Source organism: Pyxicephalus adspersus, chromosome 3 (assembly GCF_032062135.1).
Source record: "Pyxicephalus adspersus chromosome 3, UCB_Pads_2.0, whole genome shotgun sequence".
Classification (NCBI taxonomy): Eukaryota; Metazoa; Chordata; class Amphibia; order Anura; family Pyxicephalidae; genus Pyxicephalus; species Pyxicephalus adspersus.
The window spans coordinates 78,511,452-78,535,697 of record NC_092860.1 but is presented as its reverse complement, the minus strand read 5'-3'; the positions used below and the strand labels follow the sequence as shown (position 1 = coordinate 78,535,697).

The 24,246-nt window shown below is 35.5% G+C and overlaps 1 protein-coding gene across 2 annotated transcripts in view; it reads left to right on the top strand.

The window, feature by feature from the left end:
- NPFFR2 (neuropeptide FF receptor 2) overlaps nt 1–24,246 on the top strand; it is a 72,614-nt gene that overhangs the window by 26,252 nt on the left and 22,116 nt on the right. Inside the window, exon 2 of one of the 2 annotated variants that reach the window (XM_072405383.1) lies at nt 15,543–15,684. The exons of the other annotated variant lie outside the window; for it this stretch is intronic. Within the exon in view, the coding sequence (XP_072261484.1) occupies nt 15,629–15,684 (56 nt within the window). The 5' untranslated portion in view covers nt 15,543–15,628. The remainder of the gene's footprint in view (nt 1–15,542; nt 15,685–24,246) is intronic. 2 annotated transcript variants of the gene reach the window in all.

Sequence of the window (24,246 nt, the reverse complement as noted above, 5' to 3'; positions counted from 1 at the left end):
GTTCCTTCATGTTAAAGAGGTTGAAAAAGGTTGTAAAAAAGGAGGGCAGGTTGTATTAGTGGGCTTTGTTAACTGATACCACCTAGGGCAGGAAATGGGAGTTCAAGAACACAAAGATAAATATTTTAGTTGGGTGAAGAATAGTTAGAACATACCGTATTTTCCGGCGTACAAGACGACTTTTTAACCCCGAAAAATCTATGACAAAGTCAGGGGTCGTCTTGTACTCTGGGTACCAGTACTTACCTGCAGGGTCCGGTGTCCCCGCGAGTCCCCTCTCTGGTCTGGCGTCCCTGCGAGTCCTCCTGTGCCTCCTTCTGTCTTCCTGCTTTTCAGCTTACACGAGTCCTCCTGGGCAGGCTCGCGTTGCTTCACAGCAGGACTCGTCTAAGATGAAAAGCAGGACGTGAGCCTGGATTGGCTCTCCAGTGGAGAGCCTGGATTGGCTCTTCACAGGAACACGCCCATTCATTAAAGGAACGTGCCCATTCATTACTTAGAGCTAGTAGTGTACAGTTCTTTCTGCCTCTCAGTTCTCTCACAATAGTGAGATCTGACAGGCAGAAGGAACAGTACAATACTGGGCATATAACACGACCCCCAAATGATTGGTTAGAGTGGGGGGTCGTCTTATACGCCCAGTCGCCTTATACACCGGAAAATACGGTATGTATTTTTTGCAGTATATATCCATAAAGGTATTTTTGTCCTACTGGAGCTGCCTAGTATGAAAAAGATAAAAACCCTAACAAAAATAAAACCCTTCGCACTCTATCCAAAACAAAATAGAAAACATTTTTAGTAGACTTAGACGATTATCGAGTAATTTCACTAATTTGTAAGAATTTTTTGGTGTATGTATGTTATGAACATTTTTTTATCAGCATTATGAGATCACTAAAGTTGTCCCCAGCAAATATAAATCTGGCCACCTAACACTAGAGAATTGACCTATTAACATTTTAGTAGTGTTCGAACCAACCCCTTTAACCACTTATCCTCCAAAAATGCACCAATTTCTTGACTGGATGGTGATGTTTGCTCAAGTTCATTCACTAAAACAAATATTTAAATATTTAACAATTCATCTTTATCTAAATTAGGCTATTTTGTTATTTAAACACAAATGCATCAAAATTCTCTTTAAAGGGGGTACATACGGGTCTTGCTTTACATGCTTATTTTGCTTTTAGTAAACTCTTCAGTGTTATATGAATTTTGACTGTTTGAATTTTTTTTACTACAAATCATTTCATTAGAAAATGTATTCATGCAAACAAAATCATATATGGGAACACTTATGGGTCATTTGTTTGCATATTTATGTTATATTTCTATTATGATGGAGACATATGCTATGTGGGCCTTAGTGCCAGCCTCATAAAAGCTAAATGAACTTGTCTGACTATGAACTGTGATCAAATATTTTCACAAGTGATTTAGTGCATTTATAATGTTTATGCATGCTAATGTTTCTTGTGTGCTTAGTTCTAAGGAAGCACTCTGGCAAACTAATTAACCTTTTGATAAGCAAACAGGCACATTACTTTCAACAAACTGATGTAGTCTTCAGCAATACACACAGTACATTATTAAGTTTTGGTTTTTTTTATTTCTGTTGTTTAATTGCATGACATTTCTCCAACAGAAACAACAGAATTGGACTAATATGTCTAATCTATCATATGTTTTTATTAAACCAACTCCCTTAACTGATGTCCCAAAAGTATGCATCTGTCACAGTCTTTATTAGAAAGCATACTAATCTTTTATTGAGTTTCCACTGAAAATTGAAAGAGTTTGCTGCAGTAAAGACAATATTATGCTGGGACTATTAAAGCTTGGAGCACTGACGAACAGTGTTGACAGTTGAGATGCCAAAATTATCAAAGTGGGTGATACAGCTAACACTTCTATCCATTAAAAAATATTTTTTGGGGGACAATTTCCTTTTTAGTTACTTTACACAGCTTTATACTATCTTATATAAGTTTGTGATATAATTTACTCTTAGATTGTACACTATTAGTATAACTAATTAAAGGTAAATAAAGTAAAGGTTGCCACTACTATGTCTTGGACTATTGATAAGGCAATGGACTTTCACCAAACATTCTCTGGTGGTATATCAAACAATGCACATAAAAGGTTTACTTGCAGAGACTGCTGAATGTTCATGGTCTTTTTCATCGGGGCTTCAAACACTTTAAGGTGGAACATTGTTTAGAGGCGTGCTAATGACAAGATTTTTTGCCCTCTTTTCAGAATAATAATATAAACTACCAAGTACACTTCATTAAATTGATGTACCCTGTGCCTATAAGAATACCAAGAAGAGAAAACAAAAGGTTTGGAAGTTTCAGGGTCTCAATAAACAATACTTTTGTATAGTGAAATGGGAAGAAAAGAAAAGGTCGTTTAAATGGCACATTAGTTTCTATCTGTTAAAAACACATATTTATTTAACCTCCCTAGCGGTACATTTCTGTCTAGATTTATGTCTAAAAGCGGTACATTGTTCTTTATGAAAATTTATTTTACAGTATATTATAGTATGAGTATAATAAAGTTTGAAACACAAAATCATGTAAAAATAATAAATTAAAAAAAATTATACTCTAGTACTGTAGTATTATTTATATATATATATATATATATATATACAGTATATATATATATATATATATATATATATACTGTAAAATAAATGTTCATGAAAACAATGTACTGCTTTTACACATATAAATCCAAATGTATTGCATTGAATACAGTTGTTTTGTATTGAATGCAATACAAATGGATTTTGAATTTCCCGCCCAGCCGGCAACATACACACGCACCAATGTCACCGGGAACTGCCCCGGTGATTTATGGTGTGCAGAAGATGCCAAAGGAAGGAGACAGGGATTGCAGCGATGGACGACACGGGAGGGCAGCGGATCAGGTAAGCGCTGTATTTACTAACCTTCCCATAGGTTTACATACCCCAAGTGTGGGTTACTGCTTTCTGCAACTTTTTCTACCCCGAGTCACACTCGGGGTTACCGCTAGGAAGGTTAAGTCAAATTATTTAATTAATTATTTCTATGAAATCCAACAAGAAAACATTACTTATAGCAAATCAAGTCTAGTTAGTATTTTTCATAAGCTGACATATGTTTCATTGCTAGATTTCATAGAATTTTATTACTTTTGACTGAATTTTACCTGATAGGCTGGGCACACCTAAGTCTCATCTGACCTTACTAATTCACAGTTTCCTTTAGGGAACGTTCCTTCCTCTTTTGTATAGTGTGTAAAAATATTGTTCTATCTGTTTAAAATAATTAACAATTTACCATAATAAGAGAAAGTTCCAGTTTCCTCCAAGTTACCTTGACTTTTAAGTATAAAAATATATAGTAAGATATGTGCCCCTACTTTCTAACACTATTTTCAATAGATTTATCAGGGGAATGGAACACAATGATGATGGGATAGGATAGATGATGGGATGGACTTGGCAAGCTGTCAAACAATTGCAAATATTATTATTATTATTATTATTAAAATAATAATAATAATAAACAGGATTTATACAGCACCAACATTTTACGCAGCGCTGTACATTAAATGGGGGTTGCAAATGACAGACAGATACAGACAGTGACACAGGAGTAGAAGAGGACCCTGCCCCGAATAGCTTACAATCTAGGAGGTGGGGGAAGTAACACACAATAGGAGGGGAGATATGTAGTGGTGGGAAGTAGTGATGGTTTCAAAAGACAGAAGAAGACAAGTAGGCAAGTTTGAAAAAATGTGTTTTGAGTGCTCCTTTAAATGAGCAAGCCAAATAGGACCAGGAAGACCATTCCAGAGAGTCCGGGCAGCTCTGGAAAAGTCTTGGAGCCCTGCGTGTGATGAGGTTATGAGTGAGGAAGTCAGTAGTAGGTTATTGGAGGAGGGATGCGAGTGGCTAGGGGAGTATTTATTTACCATGTCAGAAATGTAAGTGGGACAAAAACTGTGGAGGGATCTAAAGGCAAATGACAGGTGCTTGAGATTGATTCTAATGTTAATTGGAAGCCAATAAAGAGAACTGCAAAGAGATGCAGCAGAAGAGGAGTGGTGGGAAGGATGGCTGCAGCATTCATAATAGATTGTAGAGGAGAGAGTCGGGTTAGTGGAATACCAGAGAGAAGGATGTTACAGTAGTCCAGACGAGAGATGATAACAGCATGTTCAAGGAGTTTGGTGGTCTCAGGGGACAGGTAGGGGCGGATTTTGGAGATGTTACGTAGGTGAAAGTGTCAGGACCTGAAAATGTTCTGAATATGGTATAGGGTATAGGGGGGTTTTTAAGAGGGCAGAATCTGAGGTGATGCCAAGACAACGTGCCTGAGGGGAGGGCCCAATAACAGTGATGGTAACAGTTAGATATATGTCAGGGGGAGATTTGGAATTCGAGGAGGAGGAAGATGATGAGTTCTGTTTTATCCAAGTTTCAGAAATCGGTCGGACATCCATGATGAGATGGCTGACAGGCAGCATGAGACCTTATCCAGACCTGAGGGAGACAGGTCAGGGGTGGACAGATAGATTTCAGGGTCTTCAGCATACAGATGGTACTGTAAGCCAAAGGAGGATATGAGACTACCCAGAGAGGAGGTATCAGAACTTTCCCTCTTAAAACAGATGGAACAAATATATCATAATCGAGACAAATATGGCAGGATAACTGAATACATTTCAATGTATTTCTAGTCAGATTTCAATGTCTTAAATGTAATTTATAATATTTACTTAACATAGAATTACCCCTTCAGCATTTGTTGATGGGATATACAAAAAAAGGAAAAAAAAAACATTATACATAAATTCATTTTCATAAAAGCAAGAAGCAGGAATACATTTTTTGTACATTACTGGCAGTTGTATGGTCTATTAATCAGGCCATGTCAATCTTTGTAAATTGAGAATTGAGAAATTGAGGATGTGTTTTGATCTTGGGCCTCCTGTTTTCCTGTAGTATGGATACCGCCGGCATGTAATTTTCAGTGATGCTTGCATGCATTCAATTTTTAGGTTATTTTTAATGCAGTACAAAATTTCTGATTGAGAATGTTCCAGGTACATGTATTTGTTTTGGTATTGAATGTTTGGTAAATGCTAGATTCACTGCTCTTTAAACAGAAGCTTAATTCTTTTATATAAATGTAATGGAATAAATATCTTGTACAGTCATTATATAAAATGTCACTTGTTGCTCCCACATGTCAATGTAATTCTTCTCAAATTAGAATCTCTTTATCCATAATCTAATTGTTTATTAATATTTGTTTAAAATGTATGTGAAATACTTTTTGACCAATTGATGCACTAATTATATTAGATAAGATTAGATAAGCACAAAGTCCAGCTAAAATAATTTTAGTAATTCAGCTTTGAAATCATGTTTAGGAAGGCACAACCAGTTTATGCAATGAAGAGGTACAAACATCAATGCTAATTTGTCAACAGATTTATAGGGAGCCATCAGTCATTTATGGACATTAGGAACAAATGTCTTCCAAAATATAGTAAGAAATATAGCATTGTGTGTTTACACATACTGCAGAAGCTCCAGTATTTTAGTGACAGGAACTTTGTTATTAGTTGTGCAAAGGAATCAGTTAAACATAATTGTGCCAAAAAATGTTTTATTTATATTTTGCTAAATACTAAGTGGATATCTAAAGAATACCAATACCTATCAGTACAACCTCCATCCTCTCCAGTGCATTATTAGAGTTCTTTACAGACCTCAGATCAGTGGGTTACCTGTTTTAGGTGCTGGAGGGTCACTGGGAACTGCTTAGGCCTCTGGCTAGAAATCCTGTTTTATAATAACTATAGAAACATGAAATGAGAAAAGTTCACATGGGTTACTTGCCTTTGCATTTTATGCTGTTTTTAGTTCACTGATAAATCCAACAACGGTCAATGTTGGGTCAAACAGTGATGTTTCTAGGCCTTGGCACCTTTGTATCCTTGGTCTGCAACAAACTCATTTGTCAACAGAAATGAAAAAAAGAAAAGTAATAGTGAAAGGAAACATTTGTAGGTTTGCTTAGTCTTTTTTTTATTTTTTGGATATTAGTTTTTTATGGTTTTCTTCACTTTGAATGTGACAGCAATGTGTCCTTTGTATATTGTCTATATACTTTGTGCTAAAAGGTGTCCCTTTTTTAACTCTGTAAGCTGGGATGCTTAGAACTAGAGGTAATGAGTTTTAATTTTCAGCTTGATGTTATAGCCTGTATTCACTGACTTTTGTCTTGTGTTGATGATGTCATTTTGGGATTCCTCTGAGATAATTCATTGACCGGTGCATTTGACCTACAGTTGACCTACTTCTGGCTTCCATTTGATTGTGGATGTTTCATTCCCATATACATTTTGAAGCACACAAAGAAGCATTTAATGTAACCCAAACCTTGTAAGTTTACTGTAACTTCTTTCATTCAACTGCCTAAAAGGTTTGACAGCGTAATAACTACCATTTTAAATAAAGTTTCTATAACTATAACATTGTCACTGTACTGACCTATTAGACAAAATGTCTGTGTTCCATATTAATGTCTAACTGTGATGATATGCGCAACAATTTCCATCCCGTCTTTGTCATTCTTGTGTCGGCTGTCTGCAGTGAACTATACAACATCACAGAAGGCCTTGGTTTAATGCAAATGTCACAATTACTGTTAATTATGGCATTCAACATATGAATGGTATATGTAAAAACAGTTATACAATGTAAGTTAGATTTTATCAAAAGATGTCTTTAAAAAAAAATACATAGCCAAAGCATAACAATAATATGCATTTTAATATAAATTAGGCTGCATTGCCAACAGGTAAAATATGGTATAGAAAAATGAATACATAAAGTAAAAATTTTTAGTTTGTCTTTACTCCAATTTATTTTATTGCCACAAATTATAACAAAAAGTGAGTAACCTTATAACATATACTAAAATTAGCTGTAATAAAGAGGGGTCAAAAGATCAGATGTGATGAATACGTGTGAATTATCAAAAGGCTCCATTGAATATTACTGTTATGTGAGCTTTTACAGATGTAAACAACCGAAAGCCAGTTCACTTTTTACCAAGCTCTCAATAAACAAATACTTTGCTTAAATGAGTGCTTTTAGAATGATAGGAATAAAGTAGAAAAATCATAATTGTTCTACATATGAAACATTACTTTATGCTTTTTTTTACCTCTACCAATTCAGTTTTTATCACGCTCTGCAATAGATTTGTTATAATTGAAACTTTACTTAGATGATTTTTAAAAGAAAGATGAAAATATCAGTAGAGAAATGATAATTGTTCCCTTATTTTAAACTGCCAAGGCTATGAAATGTATAATTTGTTCATAAAACGGATTCATAATAATCTCTTTTATTTCAGTATGCCATTAGAATAGTATATTGTAGTCTGTAAAACATGCAACTAAAGCTGTCATTGCTCATAAGTAATTTTGCTTTAATATATGTGTCATCATAAACCACTTTTTTAATGGAGATAGATTTAGATGGATATCGCCAAGATTGAATAAAGCCCAGCATGTACTGTATTTAGCTATTTTATACGATATAGAAGATTTGGAACTGCTGTAAGGTATTTTTATGTGTCTACTGAGATTTAACCTGATTTGCCTTTTTAGTGGGAACATATCTAATAATGAGCAAAATGGAGACATGTATTTTCATCAAAATGCAAAAATGTATTCTGTCTAATGAGATGGCAAGGATATTAACATTTTCCAGTTTTTAAGGGTTGCAGTGTGATGGTAATTACAACAGACCTTTAGAAACTCTTATTTCATCACCTGTAATTCATTAAATCATAAACAAGGCACTAATTAAAACAGTACATCAAATAAACGTAATGTATGCAGCCACGTATGCCATGGTCACTTTATGCATATGCACAGTATTTGCAGGTGGGTGGTTGTGTTAGAGTGGATTGTTAAGGGGTAATTGCAGCATGTTGCTGTCATGTAATTACTATTTACAGGCCTAAATGTGATTACTTTTGTATGGATTGTCCATAGTTTTTAAAATGGTTGGCACTCCTCCACCATATTACTATAGATTTTCCTCAGGGTACTTTGATCTCACTCATATAACCCAAATAAATGATAGTTGGTTAGCCAAATTTCTCAAAATATTCCTTTGGGCAGTTGACGCATTAGGTAAATGTTAATTGTTTGAATTTTTAAAGTGCTTCGGAATGTTTGTTATCCATATAAACCATGAACAATAATAAGTAATGTAATATTGTCCATGTATGCATTTTTGCAGTGGTTTTGGGTTGGAGCTAAGCCTTAATCCTGAAAAATCAAATCTAACTGCAACCAATGTAAGACTGCCTAGGGAAAGTAAATGTTAGATGCTTTGGGGACAAAGTCTTGAAAGGAACTTGTCCAGCAGAGACATAACAGTAAAAGCCTGACAAAAAATTATATATTTTACTCTACTCAATTTAAACAAAAAATGTGGAAATGAGCTTTAAACATCTGAAAACTGATGATTATTTAAGTGTTTCCTTGTCTTGTGTTTGAGACAACAATAATGTGATCCTTCTATGTGTGTCATTCAAAATGTTATCAGTGGGTATTAGCACACCATTCTTAGACTATGTACACATGGGCAATATTTGTGGTTGGAAAGGATCTTTCCTGATCCTTTCTAGCGACCAATGACTGCACAATGTATGAATATGATACATACAGCACCGTTCTGCTCTATGGAGAGGGAAGGGGGAGACGGAGTGGCACTCTGCTGCCCTCTCTCCCCCTTCACTTCAATTAGGATTGTTCATCGTCCATGGATCCGCCAGGACGGTCGTTCAGATGGTGGACGACGAGCGCTGTACACACTTGAGATTCACATCCGATATCGTCCCTGAGCCGATTATCGGACGTGAAAAATTGCAAGTGTGTACCCAGCATTAAACTGTACAGTACAAATAAGTACAAATTGGTCTAAAATCAAAATTTAGCAACATGTGTATTGAAGATTAAACTGCAAAGGAATATTCCCAGGTGCCAAAACAACATGCGCTTGTATATGTGGAAAAAAAGGCGTGAAATGTTAGTATTTCTTTATATGCATCATGCATATATGAACTGATTGCAATTAACTTTTGCAAATGCATTGATTACTACTAGCACATAATTTTTTAAAAGTGGAGGGTAATGGCATGATTACAATGGTTATGTTGAGGAATCCTAACTGAATTCTCATGTTGTCATGTGGGTACATGAACAGCCATTTATTTTATTTATTTACTTATGTACTTATTATGCAGTGCTTTAAAAAGTCTATTGGCATAATCACAACACACACTAAAATATCGGATGTCATTTACATGAAAATGTCTACATATGTTTAGTGAATATTTAATGTTTTTGATGAATTCCTTATTAGCTGGATTTCAGATGAAAAATAATTAGACAATTTGTTATTTAATCCTTAAATTGTTCAGATGGTCCATGCTGCCAGAGGTTAATAGAGCAAAATTTTTGCTCTATTAACTTAGAATATTTTATTACGACTGCAGTAGTTAATGTATCCACTTTATAGTCACTATTGGACACTTATAATGTTTTTACAATTAAAGTGTTGTTTTCTTGGCATTGGTAGTATAATCATAAATTTCTTAAGTATTTTTTTATATTTTGTGACAGCCAACTAAATTTCAGAAAAAAAGGTTAAAAGCCATAAAATCTTATAGCCAAAAAATGGTAATATGAGGTCTTGATCACACATAAGATATTTATTTGACTACTCTTACTCTCGTGTGCATTGCTATGGGTGAATGGTAGACCTTCTTACCTGTGCACTGCAATAATATCCTTTCGGAAATATAAACATTATTCTTATCTTTACAAGAAAAATAGAACTAAATTGAGTCAGTTATTAAAAGAGAGGTCTCCCAAGGTTATGCCAAGTACATAGTATTCTACGCTGTCTTCATCTAGACCTGCCTAAATAGTAGGTGTTAGTGGATGGATATTATCGTTTGTCAGTGTACCCATAGACAAAATATAACTGATGATAGATTTAAAATCGATCTTGTTATGGACACACTATACATTTTGTGTATATACCTGGTAACTAATATCAAGATAAAAAAAAATGATCAGCTGTATATCATGTATCATGTAATGTTTAACAATGATTAAGCCAGAGCCAAGGGTGTCTCCTTAGTTAAAAAGCGTTTACGCACGTTGATGAATTTGCAATTTTAAAGAGAGATAAGTTGCTTCCTGGTTTGCCATGTTCTTGGAAGTTACACAGGTAGCTTTATATGGTGACCTCATAGAATAGATTTCAAGATTAGTAAAAATAGTAACATTATTATTATTATTATTATTATTAATAATAATAATAAACAGTGGCCCAGGAGGAGAGGATCCTGCCCTAAAGAGGGTACAATCTAGGAGGTGGAGGAAGTACACAATAAGAGGGGAGACATTATTATACAATAAATGTTTTTCCTGTTGTTTATCAAGGAAATCTGTTACAGGTTATTTTTTGTTGACCTTTTTCCTAATGAAAGGACTTTTCAATCCAACCTAAAGAGATTAAAAGTTGTTTTCATTTAAAATATTAAAGAAATCAGCCTAAATAAATACTTTCATTGTGTGTCAAAACAGAGCTTACCTCCAATACAAGGTGGGACATATTAGGAAGAAAGCCTTTGTCATGCTTGGGGATAAAGGGCCACTAGGGGACGCTATGGCTTGTACAAAAATGGTGTGGGCCCTGAGAAGGGCCAAGGCCCAGAGTCTAAGTGGCAACCAAGTCTTCTCCAGAGCCTCCAATGGTGAGGATGTTGCGCTGCTGGTTACCGCCAGGTTGCTGTCCTCGGGCACACCAGGGTGGGCAGTAGGATACACGGTACCAAATTACAAAGCAGAAGAATTGTCAAGGAAGGCTGGGGGCAGAGCTAGGAGGCTCAGCACTAGTGGAGACATGTTGCACAAACGCTGAGTGCTGTGTCTGAGCTAGCTAAATAACCAGGGTTGAATAAGAGGCTATTTCCTGATTGGCTGGCAGGCTGGGCCAAACTAATAAACTCGGAAGAGCAGGCACGCCCAGGGTCAGTACTGCCTGCATGTGCAGGAGAGGGGGGTTTACTCTTTAGTGAGGAAGAGGCAAGTGTGATAGCCTGATTAAATCCATCTTCCAACATGTTAAAAAAACATGAATCCTGTTTTTTATTTACCTTCCTGGCAGTATTCTCTAGTGTGGCTCGGGGTAAATTTTCCATGCCAAAAGCAGTAACCCCAAGCCACACTCGGGGTGAAATTTCCAGGAAGGTTAAAACTCCTGCCTTGTTCCCAGTTCCAGCAGCGTCCTCCAGCAGTGCCCCTGGCATTCTCCAGCAATGTCTGCGGTGTCCTCCAGCGATGTCTCGCTTCTGACGTTGTCGGCCGGGCATCGGTGCAAGCTGGCAATGCCTGGGCGGCATCTGCGTCCCCAGCGTGTGAATGTTGGGGACGCGAGGCCAGGGAAAGCAGATGCCAGCCTGGTATCTGCTCATGAGTGCCTGCAGGGCGGAACTGTCACGCAGGTAGGCGGGACTGGGCGGAAAATTAAAAAGCATACAAAAAGCATAAAAAAAGCATACATACAAGAAAGGAGGAAAGACAGGGCATCCACCAAGATTATGGATGACCCGTAACTTTCAATATCTGCGGTCAACATATAAGTATAATCATTCCTTAATGTTATATCAATATCAAATCTGAAAGGGCTTACTACTGATAAAGCTTGCCCAAGTTTGCATCAAATATCCAACATATCAAACCATAAAATGGTGAATAACAATTTAGCAACATCTTCATCCTCAAAAAATGTTTAAACATTTTTTAAAAATGCTATTAATGATGCAAAAAAAAAAAAAATACCCATTAGGAATCAAAAAAGCCTTCTCTCAGCCTTCATGAAAAAATATATAACATAACATATTCCACAGAAAGCAAATAATCACCATAAGATTAACAGATATTTACAATTTTTAACCTTAAGAAATACAAATTACATCATGGATTTAAAAAGTAATAATACATTTACAATTTCTTAACATTTACAATACAATGTAATCAACATAAAAAACTTTATGGATAGGATAAAGATACTCTTTATTGAGTAAACCTGGGTGTTCCAGCAAATCTGGAAAAGATTTCTTAAAAGTTTAAGTTTATTATTTGTTAGTAGATGTTTTCAATTCTGGGCCAGATTTATTCCAGGTTTGCTGGGTCACCCAGGTTCATTAGGAAAAAAAAAAGGGGGGGGGGATTCACTAAAAGGGTTAAATTTTATTTAAGGGTTGTGATCTTGACATTTATAATTAAATATACGTGGTCGTATATCTGTCTACAACGTTTTCGTTTAGTTTTACCTGAGTAAAACCGTCCACAGGCACAAAAAGCCATATAAATTACTTCAAATGTTTTGCAGTTGATATGGTTCTAAGGAGTAAATTTAACCTGTTCATAAACCTTAGAAAAAATCTCCATCTCTAAAAATTCACATACATTGACAACGCTTCCTGCACTGGAAAATACCTACTTTCATTCTATATTTTCTTACCTCTTCAGTTTTAAAATAACTAGTTCATTAATCAAATATAATAATTTTTGTATAAACAATCTAAGGCTAGTTTGATATATTTTTCTGTATAGTTGATTCACAAGTATGTAGTTGTCAAAACTTTTTATAAATCTGTTTTACCTGTTGCATTTGTTTACAAAAGCATGTAATTACTTTACTTTATGTTCCTTTTGCGAGGTATAGTTCATTTTGCCTTTTTTTTTTGCATGTAACCTCTTTGTCTTAGTCTGAACTTCAAGGGTTTTGCTGATTTTTCAAATTGGTTATTGTCTGCACAATTGCAATGTACTCGAAGATACACTGTTTTTAGTAGAGTTGTGGGTTTGCGGTGGAGGTTTAAAGACAATGTCTGTTTTCTACACACTTATTTTATTATTCAAAAATGATATTTTGGATTTATGATAAATCACTATAAAGTTTAGATTATAGGAATTTTTATATAACTTAATAATTTAAAAGTAGAAACTGATTTAATATATCTAATGTCCAAATGAGAAAAACATCATCAATGTACCTCCACCATAATAAAACATGGTGGAGGTTTATCTTGAGGATCTTACTGGAAAAAGAGCACTCTTTACCAAGCTCCCAGATAAAGGTCTGCATGGGTGGGGGCATATTGTATCTGGAAATAAAATGTATTATCAAAAGTGAAGATATTACTCATCAAAATATATTTCAAAACAGTAGATACAAAATCATTATTATTCCAAACTTTTTGTTCTTTCTCTGGTAGAAAGGTTTGTACAACCTCAATATGTTTAACTTGCAGAATGTTTGAATATAGAGCTTCTAAACTAAAAAGGTATTGATCTGGAGTGCTTAAATCATCAGTAGAGTATCTAAGGAGTATTTTTGAAATATGAAGGGAGACCTAAAAAAATAGTCTCAGATGATTGCCTAACATTGGAGGATATACACCCAGACACTACTAGGCATCCAGGTGTATTTAACAAATTTTATATATTTTAGAGAGGGCATAGAATGTAGGTAACCTTGGGCTTTGTATCTTAAAGTAATCATATATGTCTTTATCTAACTCAATGACTAAAGCAAGAGTGGGGAACCTTTTCTCATTTGAAGGCCGCATGAGAGCTAACATCCTTCCAAAAAGGCCACATTCTAAAAAAAAATCAAATTTACTGCAAAATGCTTTTATACAGAATTAACCCTTTCAAGTATCTTGTACTGCCATACGGCAGTGTGCATACTACCAATGTTTCAATATTATATATATATATATATAAATATATATATATATATATCTTATTTTAAACAACTAAGCTAGCTGCTTACCTTTCAGTGACTTTTCTGAGATTGTTTTTTGCGAGAAAGCAGTGATATATCAGACTGCAACGTGGATGTCTTAACTGGTCTTCTAGGTGTTCATCTGTAATTTGTGATCTGAAGGATGTCTTCATTTGTGTTAAGTAGGAGAATGTGGATTTGCAGCGATATGTTGTTGAGAAGCAGGAGAGCAAGCGTTGTGCGTGTTCCCTGAGGTGAGGATATTCAATGTAATTTTTACATATTTGAATGGGATCTTTTTTGCTGTCAAACAGCGATTTCAGAATATCATCTTCCGAGAGCTCAATTAACTCCACCTGCAGCTTCTCTGGGGCCTCAGATACATCGACTAAGTGAGGTTGAAAAGCCAATTTGAGGGTCATGTCATGCTTCTCAAAATCTCTGAACCTTTCATTGTATTCCTTGATTAGCGAGTCTATAACCTATTCATATTGTTTGAAACGTTCAAAAGAATATTTTTCTTCAATAATCAATTTTGCAAGGTGAATGCTATGCATTCCTATGAAACTCCTTGCATGATAATTCAGTGTTCATTCCTTTCCTCAAAAAATTGGATTATTTGTTCATGAAAATTTAAAACTTTGACTAAAACCTGTCCTTGTGAGCGCACTTTCGAATGGTAGGGCAAATCAACACTAATTACCTCATAATCCATCAATAGCATCTCATGAAATTGTCGATGTCTCGTTGAATTTGCTTGAATATAATTCACAATTCCTAAAGCTTTCTGCAAAGTGTCATTTAAAACAGTGGATTTGGCACGGAGACTTTGTTGATGCAAAATGCAATGAATAGAGATAAGATCATTTTGGCTTGAAACCTCTTTCTTAAGTATAAAGTCTTCGTTCTTCCTTGTCATAGAAGGTGCACCATCTGCGTATGCACTAAATTTGCCAGATTCAGGCCGAATTCACATTTGTCTTTAAAATCTTTAAACACATTGATTCCGCTCCTTAAAGTGCTCAGAGTAAGCAACTCTTTGTTAATACGAAAATCCTTAGTTATGGTGGAAACAAAAAACAATACCTGGGCTGAGTCAGTGCAATCAGTTGATACATCCAGCACTATTGAATAGTACACATTTTCTTTTTGGATTATTTCTTTCAGTTGATCTATTACATTGAGTGCTAATTCATGCTGACGATCAGCATTGGTTCTTCTTGAAAGAGGTAGTTGTTTATATTTGTTAACCTTATCAGGATCTAAGCATCCTACAACCTCTACGGTGCAGTCATTTATAATTTCCGGATCACTAAATGGCTTACCTTTTTTCCCCAAGTATATACGTCACTTTATAAGTAGCTTCTGTAGTTGCGTTTCTGATACTCTGCACTAATTGGACGAACCGCCTCTGCTTTTGCTTCCTTTCTTTCAATTTTTGTAAATCAATCTTTCGGGATTCACCTTCTAGCTTAACGTGTTTGTTGTCCTTATGAGTAGAGTAGTGTTGATGTGCATTGTATTTTTTTACCGTTGAAATCACAGAATCACAGAGCAAGCAACTCATTTTATCCTTCTGAGAAACAACATAGTAATGCAATGTCCATTCATCGTTAAACACTCTGTGTTCTTCTTTCAGCGACCTTTTCGTTTTTTTCACCATGATGGAAAGCACAAAAAAAATGAAATCAAATGACAAACACACTCTGAAGGAAGGAACCACAAATGCTGCACTCCCAATGCCAGCCAGTTAGTAACTGTAACCACAGTGTTGCCAGAAGGTGGAGTATAACTTTCTGTTTCAAAACTAGTGCCAATTCTTTTTTGTTGCAATCTTTAATTTGTTTCTTCACATACAAATTTGAACGAAAATGTTGAGAATTTTAACAATGTCACACACTGGGTACCTCCTAGTACCGCCGTTTTACGTCCTACACGCACCAAGGCTGAGGCACACTCTCCTCTACGCGACACACTTTGACTCGCATGCGCGACCACTACGCTTCACCAACTTCAAACTGATTTGTTAATGCGTTCTCTCATTCAAAATCCAACCCTTACTCAAGGGTCCAATGGAAGGGAAACAATCCAAACTGGCTGTAAGATATGATCAGAATTGATCAGGTTGTAACCCACTACGCCAGAGGGTTATATCTACATAATCCAGATCTCTCTATATGAACAAATACCCCTGACATTCATTCTAAAACAATCCCGGCCTGGCTAGGTATACATGCATACAGTAGGTTTTAATAATTTGTGTGTCTGCATGCACATTTCCTGTTAAAACCAAAGTGCATTTTTTATATTACTCCAGTGTTTCAAAATGATATGACCAAAATCAGTACAGACTTCACCTTCACTTAACCCTTTCCATGCACCAAGCCTCTCCACATCCTCTGAATTCTCCATTCTGAAGCACAACAACCATCATAATTTTACCTATTACCTGTGAGCCCAGCTGTCCAAGATTCCACCTCCACCAACAGTTGCTGCATGTCTTTTTGCAAGGAGTCACATAGTACAGGGCAGGAAGAAGAGCAACATGAGAATCTGGGCTCTCATTAGCTCATTTTACTCTTCAATGTAAGAAGAGCTAACAAGAGGACAGAATCCTTAAGCTTGTGGGAATCTGTGACACAATCCTGTTGTTGACAAAATGGGTCATGGTGGTTAATAAATATACTGTTTTATTACAAAAATATATACCAAAACAACTCACAAATTAGTGGACACCATTACAAAAGTCTGTAAAAAGTTTTGTATCAGTAATTTTTCTATTTGGGAGATTTAAGTAATTAAGGCAATTTTTGGTATTCAGGCTGCAAGATTACAACTGCTAACGCCTAACCCCTAAAACTTTACTTCATCCTAACTATTCAACCTTTGTCCTCTCCAACCCTAAATATCAAAATGTTTAATCTATTTTATCACTTTAATTTTTTCATTGAAGGTTTCTTCTGAGACCAGTTCCAACAAATAAGATCCATTAAGCAATACAATTCTGGTTATTACCCTTCTGCGTTGTATGTAAAATCTACATTTTTATTTTTTTATATACGTTATTCATCGGATAACAGTAAACTGCCCCAAGTCTCAACATTCTGGAACATTTTAAAGTATTTTGAATATTTGCACTGATTACTCTTCTTAACGTCTTATGTATTTTTCTGGTCATTGCAGCACAATAGCAAACCAAAGATAATCAGGATTTCTGTCTTCTTTGTATAAAATTTCCAACAAACTCCAGGCATGGAAAGACCTCATTATGATGTTTTTTTAACAGGCTAATAGAAAAATTTTGTTCTTTAGGGAACATAATGGTAATTTTACACTAACCAAACTACATTTGTGTCCACTTATGGAGGATTAAATGAAACCAATCTAAAGCTAAAGTTAAAATAATTATTCATGGGAAAATGTGTGGAATGTTGATATGCAGTTGGGTAGTTGGAGTAATATTTATATTAATATATTATAATAATTATTTTCTTTTTTGGGAGACAGAAATAAAGATGTAGGAGTTGGCATGGTCGGTAATAAAGATTATATTATGTATTAGTTGTCATTATAGAATAATCAGCATAAGGTATTATGTTCCTTGGGGGTAAATAAGTCATAATTTGGATATTTTCATGATAAAGTTAAACAATGAGAATATTATAAAAGCAAGAAAAACAGAGAGTTTTATTTTCCCACAGAGTAAGCAGGAGTGCAACAAACATAACTTGCACTGTATTTCAGAATAATTAATTATTTAATAGTGATGATTACACTGGTCAACAAACATTTTCTTGCCAAACAGATTGAAGTCATTTTAGGTTATGTTTAAATATAGATTCCAAATATAGTATTGATTTTGCTAGATTGGAGTTTTTGAATTAATGACCTCAATAATAGCCTCATAGAAAACTAATGAAACATGAAAATTAAGCAAAATATAACTAGATATGCCTACGAATACAAAATACATTTTTTAAATACTTAATGTCATTATATTCTATATTCAGTATATTTACAGAACTAATCACAAAGAAGCCATAGAAAAACTCAGGTTGTATGATTTCATTTTATGCTGATGATCAGGACAATCACGTTGAAAGCTCCAGCAGTAGTCTGCCATCATGTGTCTATCCCATCTGCCCTGATACCTTTCTTCCATCACCTTTATTTCTTGATGGAACCTTTCCCCTTGTTCCTCGCTAAAAACGCCAAGGTTTTCTGGAAATTTTTGTCAATGGCTATAGAGATAGAGTACCTTTATGCCCATAGTAGCACCCAAATTTTTAAAGTTTAGGAGCAAGTTTTGTACCATTTCTTCAAAATTTTGTCCTTTATGGTTATCCAAGAAATTCTTGACAACCATGACATAGCTGTGCCAGGCAGAAGCTTCAGTATCAGTCATGTAACTTGTGAAATTTGAATCATTTATCAGTTTCCAAATCTGGGGTCCATCAAAGCTTTCTGCTTTATTTTCAGTACTCAATCCAAGAAACAATCTACAAATGTATTTGAAGCAATCACCGTCCTTGTTCAGAGCTCTAAAAAATTGCTTCATTAATCCCATCCTTATGTGTAGTGGAGGGAGAATGATTTTTTCTTTGTCAACTATTGGCTCGATAATGATGTTCGCTGCACATTTTTTCATGTTTTCCCTTGCAGGCCATGTCACTTTTTTCCAGTGATCCTGCTTTGCTCTACTATCCCACAAGAAGAAGAAACATGGGTACTTTGTGTATCCACTTTGCCATTTGACCATTTTGATATCTTCTTCTTCTTCTTTAGGTTTTGTTGAATGACCAATTGAAATTGATGCATAGCAGTTGCCATTATGTGGTAAAACAGATTTCAGACTTCGAGTGGAACTATCTATGAAAAGCCGCCAATCTTCTGCTCAGTATTCTGCTACTCCCATATGGGCTAGTAGTCCAGGGATGTTACAACAGTACACAAAGTCTCCATCTTCACTGAAATATGGTAGGAGTGTCACCTCTCTTGTCCTATAAAGCGTTATTTTTACGTTTTTTTTACCAGTCTCAGACAGTTCTTTTCTTTTAGCCTGGATGCTAAAAGTTTAAATGCTCGTTTTGACAGACTTAGATCACGTATTAAATCAGTGAGCTCTTCTTGGGAGAACCGCTGGTTTGATGAATCACTTCCTTCATATTCACTTCCACTGCTAACTCCTGGATTACACTCCAAACCCTCTATATCCTCCATGTCGGATACAGGAATATCAGGGAATGTACTGATCACTGGTATGGGAACATCGGCACCATGCGGCACAGGTCGTCTTGCTGATTCCAAATCAGAGTACTCCCACTTGTTTTTCTTGTAACGATTGAAACCTTTTACATTTACAGCACAAAAATAACAATCATTATGATGATTTTTGGGCTCTCGCCATACCATTGGTACACCAAATTTCAAACTTTTCAATTTTCCATTTTTCCACTGATGTACACTCTACACAAGTTTTGCATACCATATGGGGAGCCCAATATTTATCTTGGTCCCCCAGTTTAATACCAAAATATGCAAGATATGCTTGTTTCACAAATTCTGTAATGTTTTTCTCTGTTTTTGCTAAGAATATTCACCAAAAATGTAGCAAAATACATTAGGGTAATTTAAACAACTTTTTCTTGAAGAAGGTACATTTCTGTAAAAAAAGAAAATGTATGAATAAAAAGAAGGCAAATAAAATTTTCATGAAAATAATGCTACATTTATTATATAAATGCAAAACATCGGTGTAAATAAAGATTGATAAAAAAAATGCTGTGTTAACATTTGTTGTTGGTAAAATCGTCTATTCCAATTCTTGTATCACAAGAACTAGAAACAATTCGATGAGACTGATGTCATTTCTGGATTCAGCAGACCTGAAATACACTAAATATATTGAAAAATACTTTTTTTTGTTTTTTGTTGAGCTGTGTTATTTTTCAATTATATTTTATTTAGAAATTGCAGTCATAGGCAGGATTAAATGTAAAACGATAAGAATTACACACCAAGTTGGTTGGGTTGTTCTGTTACTTGCAGCCCACTGCTCCTCTAGAGCACAACATCCCTCTCTTCTGACAGTGGGCCTGATTTGATAAAGCTCTCCATGACTAGAGACTAATGACTGGAACCAAAGAATGAATCTGGTCCATGAGGATTGAAAATAGTTGCCAACTAATTGTAAATTCTGTAAGGAAATTCCTTCCAGGTTTGCTGGATTACCCAGGTTCTCTCATGATAGTCTATCTTCTCCAGTCTTAGGGAGTTTTAATAAATCAGGCTCAGTGAGTATGTTAACTAACAGTCTTGACGATGTAATCTGGGTCTGCTATTGCAAACATACCCTTGGCATTGTCAGTTTACTCATACTGAGGTAATTTCTGGGGACAGAATCTCTTTATAGGTATAAGCATCCTGGTAAATAGCCATGCATACTTTTGGCCTGACCAAGAAGTTTAATTATTGTTTCCAATTGTTTTGGGACATTCGCCTGAGATTGGTGTTCTTTATTGGAATTGGCACAGGAGGGGCTAGTTTACAGAACACTGAACACTGAAGGGAAATATCCACTAACATTATCATCTGAAGCTTGATTCGTTTCCATCTGAGGTCTGAATTGGCATTGTGGAATTGAATAGAAAACATGTATGTTTTATGCTAAAAATCAAATGTGTTGTGCTGCATTGCCTAGGTCAGTCTGTACTGTACTGAACTGCAGGTACATGCTGTAAAAGTGTTTTTTATAACCATCTCAGTATTAAGTGACACATTTTCAGTTGTCTGTCGTAATGTACTCTCAGTTTAGGAAACTTAGGTTTGGTTACAATGTAAACATTTGATAGGAACATGCTAAGGGACCCAGCAGGCAGACCACTGGCCCTGACAACTACTTTGTAAAGGTAAAATAGTTTGCTGTGAACAATAACAACTGGTAAACACTGAGAGCACCATATCTTTACAACTAGCTACTTTCTGAGGTTTACCTTGTCAACCGCTTTGAAGATTGGTTGAATTTCTGCATAAGCTCATGGACATTTTGAATGTTGGAAGTTTGTGTCAAACGTTATCTTCTTGCATAGACTATGCACCTCTTCCACAATGGCAGGATATAAAAATAGAAATTACTATATTATCATACAGCTGTATTGCTGATATATCTGGTTTTGGAATGGATCAATGTCTCAGTCAATAAGGATACTTTTGTCACAAGAATAATTTGTACAACCAGGAAGCTTTCTTTAAAAAAAATCTATGCCTCGGCCACTTGGTCTACTTTATTGGCCAAAATCAATCATAGTGCTTTGTTGTTATTAAAAAAAAGTAAATAATTGCTGATGTTTAACCACCTGGGCGGTTAGTCTGAACCTGGTTCGGGGTAAGAAAACTTGCTACTATCGGTTACCCTTAACCAGGCGCAGAGTAGCTATAAATAGAAACACGGGTTACAGTGCAATCTGATTCTCATACAACATTGTATGACAATTGGATTACAACTGAAAAAAAACACTTACCCTGTCCCCACAGCTGCTCCGGAGACGTCTTCTCTCTTCAGTCTTCACCCGGCGTGTGCAGAGACGATCTCCAGGGTGACGTCGCTGCAAGCGTTGGTGCAGGCGGGAGGCGGGGCGGGAAATTCAAATCACTTTGTATTGAACTCAATACAAAAAAGCTGTATTGAGTCTTATACAAAGCTAATACAAAGAAATCTTTATATAATATATATATATATATATATATAATTGTATTATATATATATTATATAAGCTACTGTACAGTTACATTGCATTATACAGGATTTTTTTTTATATAATTTTTTTATTTATTATTATTTATTAGGTTTATTAATAAATTTTGGACATGTTTCGGTGAGTCATGGATAAGAATTATAGCCTACAATCTACAATAAATTTCCATGCAAAAACTGTAACGCTTTTTGCATGGAAGTACAGAAAGAATTAGAACACCCGGCGTTCATGTACGCGTCCCTCGGCGATTCCTGAGGATGTCAGTGCATGCGCCCGTCGATGAGGGTCGTAGTGGGAAATTGAAATATTTTGTATTGGATTGAATACAAAGTCCTGTATCCAATCCAATACAAAATAATACAAAATATATTTATGTGGTTTTGTCTATAGGTATGTGACGGACACTAGGGAGGTGTTTTAGAAAAAAATGTATTTCTATACAGTATACCGAATTATCGCATTTTCAGTATTTTTGATTTATTTATGTATTCTTGTTTAGGCTGATTTTTGTGTTTTTGATTTAATTTTATTAAAAGTAAATTTTTTTTTTTTTACATGATTGTGTGTTTCAAACTTTATTATATTCATGATATCTTCTAGACCCTTGTTTGGACATATTTCTGTAAGTTACAAGTCTACAATTTAAAAAACAAAAAATTTCATGAAAAACAGTGTACCGCTTTTGGTACAGAAATCCAGACATCAGTGAAACGCCTAGGAGGTTAATGCTTGTGTGCTTGTGTTCCCTCTTACTGAAAAAATTACTTGTACACCTGCTTTTTTTGCGTATTTTTTGCATATTGTAGTGTCCAACATTGGTATTCCTCCAATGGTGGAAGTCCAAGATGTTCAGTTGTGGGATTGCTATCTTTTAATAAAATAAAATAAAAAATGCTTTTCATAATGTACGGTTGGTGACATTTATGGATGTTTTTGAGGACAGAAAAAACATAATAGCATTGCAAGAACCTATAAAGGGAACATATTTGTTGTAAAAAAAAAAGGGTCCTGCAGCTTGAATGGCACAGGTTAGATGATTTTTATTTTCCCTTCATCTGCTTTCTCTTATCTCCAACATTCAGTGAATCTAGTATTTTTCTTTATTATTCAGGCTTAATAGAATTGATTAGCAGTCAGTCAGTGACAATGCTGCAATTACACTAGCCCTCACCCCAGCTGTGTTGTGTTATTACAGCTGAATAAGCACATGTTAAAATCTAAATAGTGACAAAGGTGTAGTAAATCTTTTAGAAAACACTTCATTTTATTTATGTCCTTATTTATTTGTGTATGTATATATTCGTGGTGTACAGTAGTGCTTTCAATCCCAGTACATATTTGCATTTGACTTCTTGTTACACAGTTTAATGGCTGCAGCTGTTTGGCTCTGATTTGCCATCATGTTGTCAGTATAAATTTATTGGTATTGGGAATTAGTAAGTGGCCAAAAAAATAATGAAATTTCATTTCTGAATGTAAGTGCATATTTGGGTGTATGTATTGTTTACAAAGTGTAATGTAGTGTAATGTTAAACTGCACATTGCACATTATCCGAATATTACAGAACATGCATGCGACCTACAAAATTTTTTTTTTTTAATAAAGAAAAGTTTGCTTACTGAAAAGTATGTTCATGTATGTACCAAATACTTGGCTGGGGCTCCTTTTGCCTGAATTACTGCATCAATGCAGCATGGCATGGGAGCAATCAGCCTGTGGCAATGCTGTGTTGTGGAAGCCCAGGGTGCTTTGATATCAGCGGCTCCTTTGCATTTTTGGGTCTGGCGTCTTTTCTTTTCAATCAAGCACAGTGATGCCATGGTCAATAAGCCAGATATTAGTAACTTTGGCAGTGTGGACAGGTCCCAAGTCCTGCTAGAAAATTAAATCAGCATCTCCATTAGCTTGACAGCAGAAGGAAGCATGATGTGCTCCCAAATGTCCTGGTAGATGGCTGCTCTGACTTTGGACTTGATGAAACACAGTGGACCAACACCAGCAGATGATATGGCTTCCCAAATCATCACCGACTGGGGAAACTTCACATTGGACCTCAAGCAATTTGGATTCTGTGCCTGTTCACTCTTCCTCCAGACTCTGGGACCTTGTGAATCTTCCCCAAATACCTGAATGGGCTGTGTTTCACAGTCCTCTCAAGGCTGCCATTATCCCTGTTGCTTATGCACTTTTTTCTGCTTCATTTCCTTCTACTACTTCTTTAGCAATGACCTTTTGTGACTTAACCTCCTTGTGCAGGGTGCAAAAAATGTACACATACATATAATACAACGTACCAAATGAAATAAGTTTCAGGTCTCAGGGAACCCCTGTTAACTTCTCATCTACAACTTGTTGTATATTAACACAGCCAGCAAGTCTGCTCTGTGCAACAAAATTATTTTAGGTAGTTATCATGAAAGCATACAACTTGTAAGAATAATTGGAAAAGTGTCCATTTACCTTGGTGATCAGTAGAAAAGGGGGTACTTGTAGATTGTGCCCCACCATTCATTTTAAAAGAAATCCATCACTAACAAAACAGTGCCTAAACATACCGTATTTTTCGGCGTATAAGACGCACTTTTTCT